Source organism: Sander lucioperca, chromosome 11 (assembly GCF_008315115.2).
Source record: "Sander lucioperca isolate FBNREF2018 chromosome 11, SLUC_FBN_1.2, whole genome shotgun sequence".
NCBI lineage: Eukaryota > Metazoa > Chordata > Actinopteri > Perciformes > Percidae > Sander > Sander lucioperca.
This window is the reverse complement of record NC_050183.1, coordinates 3,358,203-3,378,390: the sequence shown is the minus strand read 5'-3', so window position 1 is coordinate 3,378,390 and position 20,188 is coordinate 3,358,203. Positions and strand designations below refer to the sequence as shown.

The 20,188-nt window shown below is 41.1% G+C and overlaps 3 protein-coding genes across 4 annotated transcripts in view; 1 reads left to right on the top strand and 2 right to left on the bottom strand.

The window, feature by feature from the left end:
* Nucleotides 1–547, bottom strand: part of ppp1r2 (protein phosphatase 1, regulatory (inhibitor) subunit 2) — a 24,470-nt gene extending 23,923 nt beyond the window's left edge. Inside the window, exon 1 of the mRNA XM_031307256.2 lies at nt 179–547. Within this exon, the coding sequence (XP_031163116.1) occupies nt 179–312 (134 nt within the window). The 5' untranslated portion in view covers nt 313–547. The remainder of the gene's footprint in view (nt 1–178) is intronic.
* Nucleotides 548–2,231: 1,684 nt separating this feature from the next.
* LOC116055386 (protein ANKUB1) lies at nt 2,232–7,685 on the bottom strand. The gene is made up of 5 exons (XM_031307366.2): nt 7,517–7,685; nt 7,045–7,185; nt 3,975–4,191; nt 3,548–3,662; nt 2,232–3,430 (listed from the first exon to the last, which is right to left on the bottom strand). The coding sequence occupies exons 1-5, from the start codon at nt 7,604–7,606 to the stop codon at nt 2,536–2,538; spliced, it is 1,458 nt and encodes a 485-aa protein (XP_031163226.1). The 5' UTR covers nt 7,607–7,685; the 3' UTR covers nt 2,232–2,535.
* A 2,227-nt stretch (nt 7,686–9,912) lies between these two features.
* The window catches only part of rnf13 (ring finger protein 13), a 54,637-nt gene continuing 44,361 nt past the window's right edge, over nt 9,913–20,188 (top strand). The window contains exons 1-3 of one of the 2 annotated variants that reach the window (XM_031306989.2): nt 9,913–10,169; nt 17,227–17,449; nt 17,687–17,767. In XM_031306989.2, coding sequence (XP_031162849.1) covers nt 17,336–17,449; nt 17,687–17,767 — 195 coding nt within the window. In that variant the 5' untranslated portion in view covers nt 9,913–10,169; nt 17,227–17,335. The remainder of the gene's footprint in view (nt 10,170–17,226; nt 17,450–17,686; nt 17,768–20,188) is intronic. The other variant, XM_031306990.2, reaches the window with a different exon arrangement.

The window sequence follows — 20,188 nt, the reverse complement described above, 5'->3', positions numbered from 1 at the left end:
TTCACACAGACAACACACGCTATTGACTTAGCTACATTAACAGCCAAAAAGGCGGCTTTTACGTTAACGTTAGTCAGACTGACAGGGGAGTGACGTTCATATCTATGAGCTATAGCTAGCTAACGTTAACGTTACCTGGCTACTAGCTAGCCTCACTACAGCTAAGCAGACAACTTACTGTGGGTCATCTTCCGAGAGCACAGGGGCTTGTTCAGGACTGTCTCCTGGTACGTCTTCTGGCAGAGATTTGACGTCTGTCCCGCTGTTCTTGTTTTTCAGGATGCCTTTTATCGGCCGCCGGGGAGTTGCCATCGCCACACACTGGCTCAACTATTTCTCTTCAACTGATTTTCTAATGCTGTGATTTCTGCGACTTAGCTAATTACCAAAGACAGATTCGGTTTTAAACATACTCCCCGTCATAACTCAGTGCTCTTCAATAAACTCAGGACAAACATGTGCAGGTTCCTACCAACACTGGCGGTTCAGCATGTCTACTTTCCACTGACTGGTGAGGCAAGGTAACACCACAGCAGTACTAGCGGGTCGGCCACTAGGTTCACAACATCGCGAGATTTTGAAACGCGATTTCACATAAAATTTACAAAATGCCATTTGTCTTATATAATAATACTGCAAACAAATTTATTATTGTGGGGTATGTTGTATTTTAGAAATTAATATGAATGCAGAAACCCAAAACCCCAAAAGAGGTGGATAAAATGTGCATGAAGGCATGTGTTGTTTTAATTACCTCCGCTAAAGAGGTTATGTTTTATAAATCTAATCATTAAACCTATCATTTAAATATGAAAAATTCAACTTCTGCAGGCCTAAAAAGTGTCGATTTGCACCTTCACGAATAATAGAGATGCAAAATGGATTATTTAACAAAATCCCATTGCTTTTCTTTTCTGGGATATCTGTGTATCTATACAACTATCAACACAACATGTATTTTAACTTCCAACCCCATACTATCAAATAGTATTTCAACTTATAATATTATATATATATAATATTTTTGTCCGTACTGATATCTCATTGCAGTACATCCCCAAAAAGCTTGCTTGAACAAGAAATACATCCAAATAAGAAGTAATTTTCTCTTAACGTTTAATTGTCACTTTAAAGAACAAAGATACACAACAATAAAAAAAATATGCCAACGCTAGCATACAATCCATCCATTGTATATCATCTTTCATTTCATGCTTTTAAACCAGCATGTAGAAGTCATATCTACAACCTCCCACCATGCAGTTAAATGTTGTTTGGTCATTTATCTGCACTCACTTTGTCTTCATATTTCCCACAGCACATAAAGGCACCATAAAACTGAATGAGTGAGAGCAGACAGGGGGAAAGAATAATATAGCACATGAACTATATAAGAAAGATCTGTACCAACCTTTGTCCTGTTAGGAGAGAAAGGTTGCACAGTGGTGTTCTGAGCATCATCACTATTTTTTCAAAATGTCAGTGGTCAAACTGGTCCAAACCTTGTTTATGGAATCTCATCGTTTTCTGATTTGTAATTGTGAATTTGTACAATACGGCTTTCACAGTTCCAAAATTGCTTCTAGTAAAAACCTCAAAAGCCAACTCGTCTTTAACCTTTATTAGAAGATGCCATATGTTAGTGTTCTAAGCTTTGAATTTCAACCAAAGGGAAGTCATTTCAACTGCAAGGCTAGTGCTTACTTTGACTTTTGTCAAACAGAAAATTGCATTAATGAATCTTTTCACTTTCTGTAAATAAGTATACAATTTAAAAAAAAAAAATACCATACTATACCATAATGTCTATCTCTCTTACTGTAAAAGGCACATATTTGGCTAAGCACATAAAGGTTATAAGAGGTTTAATTTTCAATGACAAACAAAGCCTGAGATGCACTCAGTTGTCACTCTGAAGTATTCTTCATTGTCCACGGTTATTCAGGCAGCCAGGAAAATGGGAGTTCCACGAGCAGTTGGGCTGTTGCATTACAGATCTGGATGAGAGTATCAGGCCATGTGGACACGCTTTCTAATCAGGGTCCGTGCTATACTCATCTGCTTCAACCAAGGCATCTCTGTAAAGGTACTGCAGAAACATGCAATACACACAGTAAATTATTGCGTTCATGTACAGCATTTGGATAACATCTAAAAGTCATTAGTAATCATTAATTGTAACTGTACACATAAAAACGAAGATATCGATAGACTCTGTTTAATGTCCCATTACAAAAGCTCTTATAGTAATTATAGAAATGTCTTGATGTTAAAGTATATGCGGTGTCTTTAACTTAACTTTGGCAAAATATTTTCAAGTGGCCAGTGAATACATCTATACAAAACCTAAATTAGCAGCTAGTAAAAGACAGAATTACAGGCAAATATGCGTGGTGTAAATAATTTGACTGCAGGTAAAACATATGTTGCCTCACTGATATATAACTATGCTTTGCTGCAAACCTAAATTAAGATGGCATTAATAAGACCCATCACAGTGTGTTTTTATTGCACATGAACATAGAGTAGGTTATATCATACAAAGGATAGAGACCTGGCTATAGTCAAGCAGTATATGGCATTTTCTCTTGGTGTTCGGCCACAGTGGTGAGAGAAGGGCTCCAGAGACGCCGTCAGAATATGGGAAGAATTTGGCCTCGGAATGCTTTCTCTGGTGATTGGCGGGAGTATAAACTTGCTTACGCTGCTGTCATCTTTACTGATTTTATCCAATAGGCCATCCTCTCTACTTTTCACATATTGTCCCTGCTTTTTCTGCATCTCTTTAAAGTTACCAGGGTTCCCAGACTGCAGGCTAGGGAGGTGTGATACTGAAAGTAAATTGCTGATGGGAGGTAAGGGCTGTAAAGCTTTGGCCTTGATTTCTCTGCTTGGTTTGGTCACAGCTTTCCTGGATTTGGAAGACATGTTTGTCTTGTTGAAACCATCCACCAGCAATGTATCCCCCACTCTGGCTGTGAAGACAGCATTGGTGTACTGGCACCGATTGAAGGCTGCACTATTCTGCCCCAAACTCACCCAACGTTTTATCTGGAGGTAGATACGCATGGGCAGGGACATGTTTGACAGGGATACTACTGAGCACAGCTTGTTGGCTAAGTAGCGGACACAATCCCTGTGACCACGCTGAATTGCAACTTTCAAAGGGTCCCGACCTCCAGGGTCCCGACAAGCCAAAGTCAACAGGTTCTTAGTGATGAAAAGTTTGAGGATGAGGAGCTGGTTGCTCTCTACAGCTATGTGGATGGGACACTTTCCGGTGTCTCTGTGGGCGGTTTGGTGGCACCACTGGCGGTATGGATGAACTCCCACAGGTTTCTCAGCATGCATCCCTCTCTCCAGCAGCCAGCCTGCCAGATCCAGGTGGCCTAAAGAGGCAGCGATGTAGAGTGCTACCTGCAGCTGAAACCTGGAAAAGCAGGACAAGAAAGATTCACCTTTGTGTGTAAGATTGCACCCTGACTCATTATGTATAAGCTGCAACAATGGTTCTGTCACACTTTTATTAATGTAGAGAATTTCTGACCTCATTACTAGCTTCTTCTCCGATAGGTGGCTCTGGACTGTCATTCTGTGGCCCAGGAGGCAACCCTGGAGGAACTCCACCCACCCATCCCATGTGTCCAGACGGAGAGTAGTGCCTTTGTTTAAAAACGGGAAGACAGAAAACTAAGAATCTTTGGATCATTGGAACATGCAACACATCTCTCAAACCCTAAGACCAGTTCATACCAGCTAACATTCAGCACAGATTGGATGCTGCATACATTACACAATTTAAAGTAATTTAGTCATTTAAATGCAGAGCAAATGCATTATATCTAAATGAATCAATTAAAATGTTATTAGACTATTCACTTTTTTTTTTTTTTTTTTTTAAATAATGAGCTACTCAGCATTCACTATGAAGTTACATACTGTATATCAACTACATAAACAAAAGCAGGCCATACCCACTTCAATGGCATAGTCTTGCAGTTGGTTGCAGTCATAGAGCTGCACACCAGCAGGTGTGCTCAGTCTGAAGGTGCTGACAGGGAGGCCACTTTGCATGGACACCACAGTTTTCAATCTAGCAACGGACATATGCAGGAGAGCTTCACTTCCCATAATTGGTAAGGTTTCTCCTGTCACAGCATTGAACACACGCATCACAGGCCTTTGTTCACTCTGAAAGATAATTATAATGGCCTTGCAGTTAATTAGACAAAGATTAACTAAAGTCACAAGATGAAACCCTGTGTTTATCTAAAAGAAAAACCTAAAATCAGCTCAAATTTTAAAATGTAAATTATAAGTCAGCAGTACATGAGGCCATTTCAAATTTTTACTTTTTAGTTAATTAAATTGTATTGTATTGATTCAATTCCTTTCATTTTTTACTATTATCCATATTTTTTATTTTTATATATGGGGTTTGCTGCCACTCTGTGGTTGACATTACAATCACATGGAATTAAGTGCCACCTTATATTATTGAAAATATTGAAATATGCAGTATGTACTAAATTGTCTGAAACTCTTTTTGCAAAAGTTCTCTACATGATTTGCCATCTTGCATGCAAAGGATTTTTACTGAATAGGTACACATTTGAGGACCTGGGGTGACCCATTAAAGTGGGCAAAAAATGTATTCCAGACCAAGACATACACAAGACTAAGGAGTGAAATTAGATCAAAACACTGTAAGGCCAGTAGAAAATAACTATTTGTATAAGAGGATGATGACAAAGGGACACACACATGCTTACCACAGTTTTTACACAACCTTTTACACAAGGTTGCCTGGGGCTGAGCCTGGAATGTGTCCAAATACTAAAAACTGACTAATGGGGGTGGCCGGGTTAGCACAGTTGGTAGAGCAGGCGCATATATAGAGAGGTTTACTCCTTGACGCAGCGGCCGCGGGTTTGACTCCGACCTGCGGCCCTTTGCTGCATGTCATTACCCCCCCCCCTCTCTCCCCTTTCATGTCTGCATCTGTCCTTCATCTGAAAATAAAGGCCTAAAAATGCCCCAAAATAATTTTAAAACTGACTAATGGGGACAAACTAAAGATCTCAGGCAGCCATAAACTAATTTCTCTCCAAGCTGCCGTTCACATGGGAACATCTTGTTCCATATTAGTGCACCAGTCTGATATAAAATTCTCTCACTATAAGAAGGATGTCTTTGATGAGAAGTAATCCTAAATAATGAATATGTATGCAGTAAGATACTAATTTGTATCAAAGAATAGAATCAAGTGAAAAGATTAAGAATAATGTGTTTTTGAAGTGAAATGTCTGTGATAGTAAGCGAGGGGACTGCAGGTCCCTCAACATATATAGGTCCAGTGACAGCAAGCATAAACCCTACTGAAGTGTTGTTGAGCAAGGCACCAAATGCTTCAAGATGTAGAAGTTGTATATGTGACCTCTGATCTCCCTGGAAATTGATAAAGGCAAATCATTTTCTTTGGGGTTAGAATCTCACAAAAAAGAACTGAGTCTGCAGTAAGTTAGAAAGTAAGAGAGGCAACATTATTTGAACTTATTTAATATTTGAACTGATTTTAAAGTTGCTGTAGCAGGTTAGCCCATTTTTCCCATACAAAAGTCTTGTTTTTTCTGCAAATAAAATATATTTTAATGCCCAACACCGCACTGTAATCATCTGTTTATGTGAGGTGCATATGGACAATGACCTCAGCTGGCAGACACAGGTGGGATGATAAAAATATCATGCAATCTTTTACAGGGCAACAATAGAGTCCTTCTCACGGTACGGTATCACCAGCTGGTTAAATCTTAAACTCAGGTCTAGGGCTGCACGATATGACCTAAAATCAAAATCACGATTAATTGCACATTTTACCTCAATATCGATAAATGAACGATAATTACATTTTTTTGTAATTCTTTTTTTGTCGTCATAGTTCATTTGCAAGGTTTGTACTGTAAATAGGCTCATATATTGAAGGTGAGATATTTTTTCTAATTCAAAAGTGCACAAACAAACACACAAAGTAGGAACTATTATGGCTATTTATTGAAAATGTATAAAAATTGAAATGAAAGCACACATTGCTTAAAATGAAAATGTCTTTTCTTTTTTAGTTTTAAAAAAATTATTAAAATTATCGTCATGGGAAAAATATGTTGATAACAGCTTCAGAATTTTGATGTTGATCAATTTTCGATTAATCGTCCAGCCCTACTCAGATCCTCAATCTGGTCAAGACAGCAGGCAAGATCATGGGAATGTCCACCCCACTTCCCCTCAGGATCTTTTTTAAAAGGCAACTATCAGGCAGGCCAATAGCATTTTATCTGACGCTTCTCATGTACTGCACTATGACTATGTTTTGTTGAACTCAGGGTGAAGGTACATCCCACTGTGCAGACATAATCGCTATAATCATTTATTCCTCCCTCGCTAAGTTAAGCTTATTAAAGAGCAAATAATAGAGGATTAAAGGAAACACAGGAAACACACACCATAGTTGCAACAACTGATTATTTACTTATTTATTTATTGCACTGATATATGAAGAATCTGAGCAATAGGTTCTTATATTTATGCTTTTTTTATATATATAATTGCTTTTATATTAATGCTCTTTTATTCGAGTAGCATATCTGTACAGGCTTCTGAATATGGTCGGTACCTTAGCAGTCTGTATGGATGAGCAGTGTGTATGCGCTTTGAAGAATTAGTATGTAATTTAAGAAGCAGCAGTCCATGAATTGATGTTTAGCACATTGTCTATGTTTTGGTGTGTTTGCCTGTGGTTTAACTGTCCACAATGTTTTTTGTTTGATGTTTTGTCTCTGTTTCTGTATTGTCCATACAGCAACGTGCCCTTGTCCAACACAAATTTCTCCCAAGGGAGACATAAAGAAACCTTGACCTTGAAGTTTAGGCCTAAAGCATAGATTCACTTCAGCATCCTCTCTCAATGTACATCATTGTAAGCTGATTGTATTAACTTCAAATCCCAATACAGCTCTCATCTCTAAACCCTTTTTCATGTTTTAATACCTTTATCAGGCATCGGATGGCACTGCCACTTGTGATGCCCACGTCACACAGAGCCCAGCTGTCCTGCAGCGCTGCACCACCGTAGCTCAGCTCCAGGTACTGCTGCTGCCTGCCATCTGAGAGATGCACCAGAACGTTATCCTACAGAAAGGGACAGAGTGGAAATGTATGGAGCGTGATAGAGTACTGACCAAGAAAATAAATTTCTTAATAGACCGCGTTCAACGTCTGGGCTGCATTTGCTTTTCCGTGTGGGCTGAATAAAATGTCTCCTGTGATGGAGAGATTTTGACTTTTTCTTGACATATAAGAAAACTAATAACAGTCTTGCAATGCATAGTATTTCACCATTACAAGCAACATTGTGCCAAAAATGTAATAAATCCATCACACAGTTTATTTTCCATCCAGCAATTTGTTCAAATAATCGGTCATTTTCAAAATGCATTTAAAACATGTGGTTTTTTATTACCTTCACCATCTGCTTCATGGCTCCCACAGTCTGATCTGGAGGGACTTCAAAAGGCTCACAGGAGCCCTCAAAGCAGATGAAGACCCTCATGGCCGGTACATCCGTCCTCTGTCCGCTTTGCTACTCTGTGGTGCCTAGGTTTAGTCAGACAGAGGAGAGTGTGTGGTGAGTTTGTCAGAGGCAAAGTCATTGTAGGGAGGGGGGCAGGAGTTGGGTGGGTAGGGTTTGGAAAGGCACGCTACTGTGCAAAATGGGATCTAACAAGTCAAAAAAAGACAATGCTTTCCAAATCATTAAATAGTTGCTTTAAAAAAAGGATGTTTCTAAAATGCAGAAACAGAAGTTGAGTAATCTTGACATACATTTTTGGCTTGGTAATGTGGAGCTTATAAACTTTATCCATTTGAGTTTTGAAAGGGTTTCTTTGATGGTACATTTTCTCACCCCACTGAAAAGCATACCATTCAAATAATGTTAAATAGGAACATGTTGAAGTGCAAGAAAGGCAGATAAAATAGATTAAAAGGGGTGAAAATATGTTGGTGGTTGTATTGAAAAAAACATTACATTACATAACATGCAAGGTTATTTTTAGTTTTCTCTCTCTGATTTGCAGTTAGGAACTTGATAAATTGCAGTTCAGTAATTCATATAGCTCTTTATCACACAAGTCTCAAATGCCTTTACAGAGACAGAAAAAAACAAACAAAACCAACTGTAGTACAAAATTATACAGGCCTATTGAGTAAATTGTAAACGAAAAAGAAATAAGCATTTGTAGACATGTAATAAAATGCTGTGTTGCATGTGACAATTGCCAGTTATTGAGCCACAAAACTGGAGTTTGATTTAGTCTCATGTCTTTTGTACACCTGATCTGCTTCTGTTTTTACAGCAACAATAAGCCCTCAACACACAAAGTCCAGGTGCAGTTATAGACTTATTATCCAAGGAAGACATTACACAGCAATACAGGGCAGCTTGTAAATTGACCCACACCAAAAAGTTGTAATTACTCACAACAGAATACAGAATCATAATTGTATTTCTGCTACTTGATTCTGTTCTTACATTACCGTGTGAAGCAGGCATATATTATCTGTTATTCTATCCTGCTCAACTGTCCTGCATGAGCATGTTTGCAAAGAGAACCATCACAAGATAAAAGGTTTAAGAATCAGAATCTTAGAAAATGAATCTCAGGTGCAAATTGAAACATCTTATTTAATATGCCATTTGAACATGGTTTTGTAACAAAAACTTAAAATACAATAAACTAGTTGAAAACAACCCCAACACACTCTGACGTCAGCTCTTCACTCTGCTTTCTGAAAACAAAAGGACTACCCAGTGGTTTCACACTGTGTTGGAGGAACATTACAGTAACTTGAGATGTTCTTTGAAAGTTTTACAGGGGACAAATTTGCATTTTGACCTTATTAAAGGCTGAAGCTGTCCACAAAGTTTTTGTGTTGAGTCTAGGCTTGGAGCAAACAGTGACTCCGTTTTTTCAAGGTTCAAGACCTGCATGTTGTGATGATTTCTGTCGATTGTTTTTTATTTTTTGTGCACAAATCAGAACACAAATTAAATCTAAATATAGAAATGTAGATACATGTTGTATAATCCATTAAGTGAAATAAAAGAAAGCATTTCAGGTTGCTTTACTTGCTCCTTTTTTTTATTTTATTTTATTTTATTTAAGTCTGGTTTTTCATTATTTTAATTTCAAGTCTAGTTTTTCTTATTTTTATGTAGTTATTTATGTCAATGTTTGAAGGTTTCTTTTATCCTTTGTGAAATGAATTTCAGCTTAAATGTAATGACAATTAAATTAAAAGCACTCATTAGGAAGCGTGTTCCATTTTACGATGTAACAGTTTTTATGCTATGGTCATACTTCTACATTGTATCAGATTTTAGTAACTGTATGTTATGAGTGAGCTTTATTCTACAAAGTAAATTCTATTTATATGCAGAACCCCACAGTTGTAATACACTAGAACTCTAACAATACACGTTGTTATTTTCCACCTCTTGACTGCAACCATAAACACTGATCATAAACAAGGATCTCCTAAATAGAAGACACACCCTATTTACTATAGAGGGTGCTAGAGAGTCAACTGTTTCCAAGACTTTAGTTTTTGAGGGGGGAGGGTGACTGACAACAGTTGTGCTGATGCAAAAGGAGCATATACTTTTTCCCGCTTAAAATATATATAGTTTCTTTAAATATTAAATTCTGCTGCCAGTTAATATCGTAATGCATTGATGTAGCTGTAAATATTGGCTAGCTGCTCATTTCAGGCAGTTCATGCGACTGTTAAAGACAATAAATGGTTGTATTTGCCATCCATGGATGTAGTACCATCACGTGGATATGTTTACGTCTGGAGTCACTTCCGTAATAGAATGATTGACAGATGGTTCGTCCAATCAAAAGCTGAATGTGGCGGAAGTTGGCCGCTAGCGGAGCGGAGGGGATTAAACTGTAGCGTTTATTCTCTGACCCACCGTTCAAACGGGATGAAGTCCATCCAGAATCTTCACTGTTGTATATGTTCCTTGACACGACGCACAGCGAAGAACAGCGATGTCACTGCCAGCAGCTAAATTCCTGGACAAGATTAACCTCCAGACAGAACTAAAGGTAAACACCCGAAACAAGCCAGCTAGCTACCTATGTTAGCATCATGCTAAGGCGGGTGCAGGACGCTCTGTTTTTGTAGCTAACGTTAGCTGCACACCCAAGACTGTCCACACAAGACCACCGATTTATTTAAGTGTATAACTATACGCTTAAGAACTGTAGCTCTCTGAAATTGACTTTTACGCTACTGACTCATATTTGTAAAAACAGTTTGGTGTGGAAACTGTAACCCAACATTAGTCGCTGAGATCTGGGGTTTGAAAGTTTAAAGTCCGGGTTATTGTTGTTGTCAATGTTAACAGCATGTTTTCATTAACTATTTTATCCTTTAATCGCACTGGTTTGTAAGTGTAGCCGTTTCATTACGACCTCATAGAGTTTTTTTCGTAATAAAATGCGATTGCTGTCATTTGATGTTTAGTCATCATCTGTTCACAGTTGTCATGAGTGATGTTGCTTTTACTTCCCCTTTGGACCATCTCAGTCTCTGAGACAGTTTTAGTATAAAGTCTCTGGCTGTCCTGCCACATAGTTTGTGCTTCTAATGTCATAATAATTTGTTGAATTTTACATTTAAGTCACAGATGTAAGCTACTGTTTTAATCGAGAATGAAGCTAGCTGGCACCCTGCAGGTTAAACCGTACCTGCCTTTTGGTAACATGTTTATGACATGTTGTAAGACACTGACATGTGCAAATAAACATTAGGGTTGGGCAATGTGATGATGTATACTCTAAGAAAATATAGAGATTTGTCAACTGAGATTTTGAGATAAAGGTTACCATACAGCTCTACCTGTAATATTGTAATATTGCTGTGGGCAGGACTGTTTTGTTTGGATTCAGCCAATTCTGCCAAACATTCCCATTAGGTCAATTTATGTACAAAAAAAACCTCAATATTTTTTTTCTCTCAATATTCAAATGATCAAGAGTTACATTTTTTTTTTTTTTTTTTACATTTTCTTGTGAATGTTGATACACTTGTAATCTATGAATGTTGGGATGATGATGATTTTTAATTTTGTCCATGTTGTTATCTTTGTATGGGTAAATTCAAATCAATTTTATTTATAGTGTCAAATCATGACAGAAGTTATCTCAGTACACTCTACAGATAGAGTAGGTCTAGACCACATTCCACACTGAGGAAATCAGGCTATGACCTCACAGAGCAGCATGTTTTACTGGAGGTGCTTAGTATGTAGACCTTGTTTAAGGGGAAATTGCAGCAGCAGCATTAGTAGGACATTATGGATGGAGAGTTACATAACAAAGCCTCAGTCCCTTTTTACACAGATGTGATTAAGGCTTAGAATTCAACCTTAGTACTTTTTAAGTGAATTGTGCAGATTGGACAGATAAAGCAGGTTGTGTGATTTTATGAGTAGATCTAGAATTGCTTGTATTTAACTGGCGTTGAAATATATATCAGTGGGCTTATTCATTTTTGGTACAGTCATTTCTTTATTAATATGGTAACTAGTATCTGAATGGGGGAAGTTAATTTCGAACTATGTATTTCTAAAAGATATTTACAAAAAAGGTTTGAGGCAGCAGTGTGACAGTCAGGATCTTAAAGGATACAGTGAGGAAAATAAGTATTTGAACACCCTGCTATTTTGCAAGTTCTCCCACTTAGAAATCATGGAGGGGTCTGAAATTGTCATCGTAGGTGCATGTCCACTGTGAGAGACATAATCTAAAAAAAAAAATCCAGAAATCACAATGTATGATTTTTTAACTATTTATTTGTATGATACAGCTGCAAATAAGTATTTGAACACCTGAGAAAATCAATGTTAATATTTGGTACAGTAGCCTTTGTTTGCAATTACAGAGGTCAAACGTTTCCTGTAGTTTTTCACCAGGTTTGCACACACTGTAGGAGGGATTTTGGCCCACTCCTCCACACAGATCTTCTCTAGATCAGTTCAAATACTTATTTTCCTCACTGTACATTTCAAAGATGCACCTGTTTTAAAAAAGGAAGACATTTGTCTAAAAGGGGTTTGCCAAAATGAGTCTTACAAGTTTCTACACTTGAGTTGAAGCAATTTAGTGATTCCAGATGCTTAGACACAGTGTTGGTTTAGTAATAATTAGGACAGGTTCTAAAGCTGTATTTTTGTATGACCCCAATCTGTTCAAAGCATTACAACTACACTACAGTACAATGTATAAATACAAATGGTGGCGTTTTACAAATCCATAATGTATTGATTCAATTAAAAAAAGTCCTTGTTTTCTTCAAAAGTACACAACAAACCATGTAATCCTCAAACACTACTTCCCTACATTGCAGCCTGACAACACAGCTTAGTGGTCTAAGGTCCCGACACTAGAAAAAGCGATCTGGCGATTTGCTGCATGGTCCATTTGTGTGACGTCATGTTGTGTTCTTGGACCCCCCCCCAATGTAGTAGACTTTATATTTCACAATTATTGTTTAACTCAGATCGTTTATATAGATCTCAACATTTGTTCGCACTTGAAGGCAGCTTCATTTCACAGAGAAAGAGATAAAGAAAAGAGATGGCGGGAAGCTAGTACCACAGCCTAAATGCACTGCCCCCACTCAAAATGAATGGAAAGACGCATTTGCCGGACCACCTGACATCCGCCTGAGTGTATGTGAACGCAGCCTAAAGCCTGGCTGTTGGCTTCTGCTGAACTGATTACATACTGCCCTGCTCTTTTTGAAGTCATACCCATTACAATGTGATATTAGTCCTGAAGCTCACTTCAGTCATTTAGGCAACTGGCTGGCTAAGAAACATAACAGACACAAACAGGAACCAACAGTAAGCTAGTCCTGACACTAAACCACACTAGCGTAAAGGAAACTTAGGGGACAATTGTTGCAAACTGCTCAGTGCTTTTCTTTGGTCTCTATCGTCTTCTGTGGTCTCCAAAGAGTGTACATTGCTCTTGGGTATTTTCTTTAAATGAAAAAGTAGGACAAGTGAGAAGCACCATCCAAGAGAGATAGATGCTCTGAGTCCAGAATACAAAATATAGCTTTCTAGCACTTCTTAGGTGGTCTGTATAACTTTATTAAATAAGAACAGTAAAAAAAGAGTGTGGGGAGAGGTAACATTGACACTTGATATGTTCAAGCTGTTGTCCACAATATCAGCTCTGCTTTGACACTGTTATAGAAGATTGAATTCAGTATTGAAATGTACTGTATGATCTGTGGTGTGTTCTGCAAGCGGAAATTCCACTAAATTCCACTTCACATTAACCTCCACACAGGGCGTACACATGTGTAGTCCAATAGTTGAAAGACCAGACTCAGGATTGGAATAGGCCAAGGCTTGGACAGTGCACTGATGCAGCGATCGGCACTAGCCAAACACCTGAAAATAGCATTAAACAGTCCACCGCTGTCCAACCCATGGGCCCACCACCTGTGGGAGGAACCGCTGGGGTCGGGTGCGCTGCCACATGGGTGGCAGTGAAGGTCAGGGGCCTCGACGGACCAGACCCGGGCAGCAGACGCTGGCTCTGGGGACGTGGAACGTCACCTCTCTGTGGGGGAAGGAACCGGAACTTGTGCGGGAGGTGGAGCGCTACCAGTTGGATCTGGTGGGGCTTACCTCTACGCACAGTCTCGGTTCTGGAACCATACTCCTGGATAGGGGTTGGACTCTTTTCTTCTCTGGAGTTGCCCAGGGTGTGAGGCGCCGGGCGGGTGTGGGGATACTCACAAGCCCCCGGCTGAGCGCCGCTACGTTGGAGTTTACCCCGGTGGACGAGAGGGTCGCCTCCCTACGCCTGCGGGTTGTGGGGGGGAAAACTCTGACTGTTGTTTGTGCGTATGCACCAAACAAGAGCTCGGAGTATTCGGCCTTCTTGGAGACCTTGAATGGAGTCCTGTATGGGGCTCCAGTAGGGGACTCCATAGTTCTGCTGGGGGACTTCAACGCGCACGTGGGCAATGATGGAGACACATGGAGAGGCGTGATTGGGAGGAACGGCCTCCCTGATCTAAACCAGAGTGGTTGTTTGTTGTTGGACTTCTGTGCTAGTCATGGATTGTCTATAACGAACACCATGTTCGAACATAGGGATGCTCATAAGTGTACTTGGTACCAGAGCACCCTAGGCCAAAGGTCAATGATCGATTTTATAATCGTTTCATCTGATCTGAGGCCGTATGTTTTGGACACTCGGGTGAAGAGAGGGGCAGAGCTGTCAACTGATCACCATCTGGTGGTGAGTTGGGTCAGAGGGTGGGGGAAGACTCTGGACAGACCTGGTAAACCCAAACGGGTAGTGCGGGTGAACTGGGAACGTCTGGAGGAGGCCCCTGTCCGACAGACTTTCAACTCACACCTCCGGCGGAGCTTTTCGTGCATCCCTGTGGAGGCTGGGGGCATTGAACCCGAGTGGACAATGTTCAAAGTTTCCATTGCTGAAGCTGCGGCAGGGAGCTGTGGTCTTAGGGTCTTAGGTGCCTCAAGGGGCGGCAACCCACGAACACCGTGGTGGACACCGGTGGTCAGGGAAGCCGTCCGACTGAAGGAGTCTTTCTGGGATATGTTATCCCAGGGGACTCCGGAGGCAGTTGCAAGGTACCGAAGGGCCCGAAGGGCTGCAGCCTCTGCCGTGAAAGAGGCAAAGCAGCGGGTGTGGGAGAAGTTCGGAGAAGACATGGAGAAGGACTTTCGGTCGGCACCAAGGTGCTTCTGGAAAACCGTTCGCCACCTCAGGAGGGGGAAGCAGGGAACCATCCAAGCTGTGTACAGTAAGGATGGGACGCTGCTGACCTCAACTGAGGAGGTAATAGGGCGGTGGAAGGAGCACTTTGAGGAACTCCTAAATCCGACTAATACGCCCTCTATGGTAGAGGCAGAGCTGGAGAATGATGGGGGATTGTCGTCAATTTCCCTGGTGGAAGTTGCTGAGGTAGTTAAACAACTCCACAGTGGCAAAGCCCCAGGGATTGATGAGATCCGTCCAGAAATGCTTAAAGCTCTGGGTGTGGAGGGGTTGTCTTGGTTGACACGCCTCTTCAACATTGCGTGGAAGTCGGGGACGGTGCCTAAGGAGTGGCAGACCGGGGTGGTGGTTCCCCTTTTCAAAATGGGGGACCAGAGGGTGTGTGCCAATTACAGGGGTATCACACTTCTCAGCCTCCCCGGTAAAGTCTACTCCAAGGTGCTGGAAAGGAGGGTTCGGTCGATAGTCGAACCTCAGGTTGAAGAGGAACAATGCGGATTCCGTCCTGGTCGTGGAACAACGGACCAGATCTTTACTCTCGCAAGGATCCTGGAGGGAGCCTGGGAGTATGCCCAACCGGTCTACATGTGCTTTGTGGATCTGGAGAAGGCGTATGACCGGGTCCCCCGGGAGACACTGTGGGAGGTGCTGCGGGAGTATGGGGTGAGGGGGTCCCTTCTCAGGGCCATCCAATCTCTGTACGACCAAAGCGAGATCTGTGTCCGGGTTCTCGGCAGTAAGTCGGACTCGTTTCAGGTGAGAGTTGGCCTCCGCCAGGGCTGCGCTTTGTCACCAATCCTGTTTGTAGTATTTATGGACAGGATATCGAGGCGTAGTCGGGGTGGAGAGGGGTTGCAGTTGGGTGAGCTGGGGATCTCATCGCTGCTTTTTGCAGATGATGTGGTCCTGATGGCATCGTCGGCCTGTGACCTTCAGCACTCACTGGATCGGTTCGCAGCCGAGTGTGAAGCGGCTGGGATGAGGATCAGCACCTCTAAATCTGAGGCCATGGTTCTCAGCAGGAAACCGATGGAGTGCCTTCTCCAGGTAGGGAATGAGTCTTTACCCCAAGTGAAGGAGTTCAAGTACCTTGGAGTCTTGTTCGCGAGTGAGGGAACAATGGAGCGGGAGATTGGTCGGAGAATCGGCGCAGCGGGTGCGGTATTACACTCAATTTATCGCACCGTTGTGACGAAAAGAGAGCTGAGCCAGAAGGCAAAGCTCTCAATCTACCGGTCAGTTTTCGTTCCTACCCTCACCTATGGTCATGAAGGCTGGGTCATGACCGAAAGAACGAGATCCAGGGTACAAGCGGCCGAAATGGGTTTCCTCAGGAGGGTGGCTGGCGTCTCCCTTAGAGATAGGGTGAGAAGCTCAGTCATCCGTGAGGAGCTCGGAGTAGAGCCGCTGCTCCTTCACGTCGAAAGGAGCCAGTTGAGGTGGTTCGGGCATCTGGTAAGGATGCCCCCTGGGCGCCTCCCTAGGGAGGTTTTCCAGGCACGTCCAGCTGGGAGGAGGCCTCGGGGAAGACCCAGGACTAGGTGGAGGGATTATATCTCCAACCTGGCCTGGGAACGCCTCGGGATCCCCCAGTCGGAGCTGGTTAATGTGGCTCGGGAAAGGGAAGTTTGGGGTCCCCTGCTGGAGCTGCTACCCCCGCGACCCGTTACCAGATAAGTGGAAGAAGATGGATGGATGGATGGATGGATGGATGGAGTCCACCGCTCTGATAGCTCAATCACAGTATAGCTAGGATTAGTGTTAGGAGCCAAATATGGTTTGATATAGAGCTGGGCAATATATCGATCGTATATCGATATCGTGATATGAGACAAGATATCGTCTTAGATTTTGGATATCGTAATATCGTAATATGGCATAAGTGTTGTCTTTTCCAGGTTTTAAAGGCTGCATTACAGTAAAGTGATGTCATTTTCTGAACTTACCAGACTGTTATAGCTGTTCTATTATTTGCCTTTTCCCCACTTAGTCATTATATCCACATTACTGATGATTATTTATCAAAAATCTCATTGTGTAAATATTTTGTGAAAGCACCAATAGTCAACACTACAATATCGTTGTGGTATCGATATCGAGGTATTTGGTCAAAAATATCGTGATATTTGATTTTCTCCATATCGCCCAGCCCTAGTTTGATATGGTTTTATGCTTAACATGCAAGCAATGACAGTCAGACACAAAGACAACATCACACCTGCATTCATTTTAAATTTAAATGTATGTATTTAAATCAAGACATTTCAACATTATTTTATCAGTAAATGTGAGTGAAGGCTTCACATATAATCATTGGTGTCTTTTCTAGGTGTGACGACAACAGACGGTGTATAGCGGGGTGTGAGGTCACTTGTCTGCGTGTGTGTTTGTTTATGAGTGAGTGGTATAGCAGCTGGAGGTTGTAACGTGATACCAAAATGCTGCTGTCCCTGGGAATGCTGATGCTGTCGGCCACGCAGATTTACACCATCTTCACCGTTCAGCTCTTTGCCTTTCTCAACCTGCTGCCCGTGGAGGCCGACATTGCAGCTGTGAGTAACTCTTAAGTGCACCTAGGACGATACAAAGAAGCATTCAACAATAATATAAACACACCTCCAATCCAGATTAGCAATAACAACGTGATAGACATTTCAGGCCTGTGTTTTGTGTCTTTATGCCCCCTAATTCTCAAAAGTCACTTAATGAAGCTTTATTTGATGCTGCGTCAGCCTCCATAAAATGTCTTGAATCAAAAGTAATTAAGCTTCATTTTTTCCATCTTTCAGTACTCATTTGACAACAAAACGGAGAACTTTGAGGACCTGCCTGCACGGTTTGGCTATCGGCTACCCAGCAATGGACTAAAGGTGAGTGCACAAGGCTCAGAGGTGTTTGTCTGACAAGCTAGTAACCAGCATGTTACCACTTTACAGCTTCACCGAATTAAAGTTTAACCATGAAAAAAAAAAAGAAAGATATTCCTGGCTCTCTATTTTTGGTGTGATGAAAAGATCATATTATGTACCAGGAAGTGGGCAAATAACATAACTTTTTTTATGGTTAGAATTAGCAGAAAAATAGGAAAACATGCAATATAAATGCAAAAACGTGTACGTGATCTTTTTGTGATTAAGTGTTATTAACAACTTCAAAGCTACGCAGCCTGAATCCAGAAGTAAGCAAAAGTGTTAGCTTCACTATTAAGATTAAAAAGACTTGTTTGGAACTTGCTATCACCCCCAAATTGATTATTTAAATACATGGACCAACAATGGGAATTAACTATGATAATACTAATGTTTCAGGATGCTGCCTGCTAAAGATTTATTTACATTAATGTTTGTGAACACAGCAGAAAACAGGGTCAATTTTGAAGAACATGCTAAATGGTTTTCAAGTCAATACAAAAATATGTATTTCAGCAGTCAGCTACACTTTAAAATGACAGGAGCACAGACTGTAGTATAGTACTACTGCAAAAATTATTCAAATTACACTCTAATTGGACTTAAATGAAGCTCCATCCCAGTTTAATAACATGTCATGAAACTGCTTCCAAACACAACTGCTCTGTGTTGAGGATTGTAACCCCCCCCCACCCCCCACCCCCCCCCCACCCCACCCACCCAGCAACCTGCACTCTGCTTGATCCACAAAGCTCACAAACAGAAGGGATGATTCATGTCTGCTATCTAAGCTGGTCTTTGTGGCATTTCCCACAGTCAAGAGCCCAGTTGTTGTTGTACAAAGGCTTTTTAGGGCACAGAAGCAAGCTGATGGCAAAATATTACATGCCTTGTTCTGTGATTGTGTATATGTGCAGGTTAAGTACCGTATGTTTGCAAACTCATAATTACTGCCACTTATCTGAATTGAATGATGCTATGTTTAGCATTATTACACCATCATGGCAGTCCCACAGCATCATTTGGCATCGTCGCATGAGTTATGATCCCATGGGTTATTTTAGGAATCAAAGCCCTGTTTAAAATCACGATGGTAGCATTGGTCTCACTCTTAAGATGAACACACCCTTCGAGTGTTTCTATTTCCATTTGCGACTGCCTATTCTAAACAGAAAGTCATGGGAAGTGTTAATGCCATCTCTCTTTAAACTTTAAAAAAAAAAAATTCAAAAAAGTCATTTTACAGTTTTGGAATTCCAGAAAACCCACTTTTAAGGGGAGCATGGCCGGTTTACACTTCAACAGGTTACTTGAGGTTCCAAGAATGAATTAATTCATTTATTTACTTAAGTTAATTATAGCAAGACATACCCATTTACACAAAAAATCAATCATTTTGTGACATCCCTAGTGTGTGTGTGTATATATATATATATATATATATATATATATATATATATATATATATATATATATATATATATATACATACATATACATACACACATATGTATATGCATCCATATTGGTTGATATGGGCCTCGCTATAGGTAGACTGTTGTGAATGACGTGTCACCAGGCGAACAGAAGGGGTTATGGCACACAGTCCTGTTGCTCTGTGTGTTTCAACACATTAATCTTTTTCTGTTTTATGAAATCTGAAAACCTGCTTTCTCTGTTTTTTTTGTATGTAATAGATTTCACTCCAAATGGAGCTTTTTCTCACACAGACAGCACTTTTTCTCAACTGCCTGAAACGCCTCGCCCACATTCCTGTTTGAAATTCCTCAGTTAGTGATGTCACTGATTGAGAATGCCAGGCCAGTTTTTCACATGTGCTGCCCATAGGTGATCCCTGAGCAAGCACAGCCCGCCCAGTGGCTTGTTTGAATTTGGTTGACCAATCACAACAGAGTGGGCAAGCTGACCAGTCAGTGCAGACTGGGCTTTTTGGGAAGGTGGGCCAAGAGCTGCCGTCTAGCTGGGGCAGAGAGGGTGCGTCCCATGCAGACATGCTGCCCTAGTCCCCGGGGGCTTAACTCAGTCTATCCTTTTTAAAGTTACCCTCCTCTCCCCTGCCCATGTCTGAGTGAGCTTGGCAGACAGTTGTATCAGCTGTGAGTTAAAGCTGCACTCAACAATCCACATCACAGGTTAAGAAGGAGTAGAGAAGAACCTTCCCATGTTTCTTACTGGACAAGCTGAAGATTTTGCTGTGTTTGTCAAACAGTGATAATACCTTTCTGGCCACTGTGACAAATTCACAGAAATGCATACACTGCAGATATAATCAGATATTTTTTAGTGCACTCACTCTTTGTCTCATGCCATTGCGATATCTATAGAACAAAAGTGAAATCACTTTTTTTTTCACCCCCACCC

Excerpts from the sequence above, each read along its gene's own strand:
- LOC116055386 (XM_031307366.2), bottom strand. The coding sequence starts at position 7,606 with ATGAGGGTCTTCATCTGCTTTGAGGGCTCCTGTGAGCCTTTTGAAGTC. Across the intron at positions 7,186-7,516 it reads CCATGAAGCAGATGGTGAAG|GATAACGTTCTGGTGCATCT; the intron begins GTAATAAAAAAC and ends CCCTTTCTGTAG. Across the intron at positions 3,431-3,547 it reads GAGAAGAAGCTAGTAATGAG|GTTTCAGCTGCAGGTAGCAC; the intron begins GTCAGAAATTCT and ends CTGCTTTTCCAG.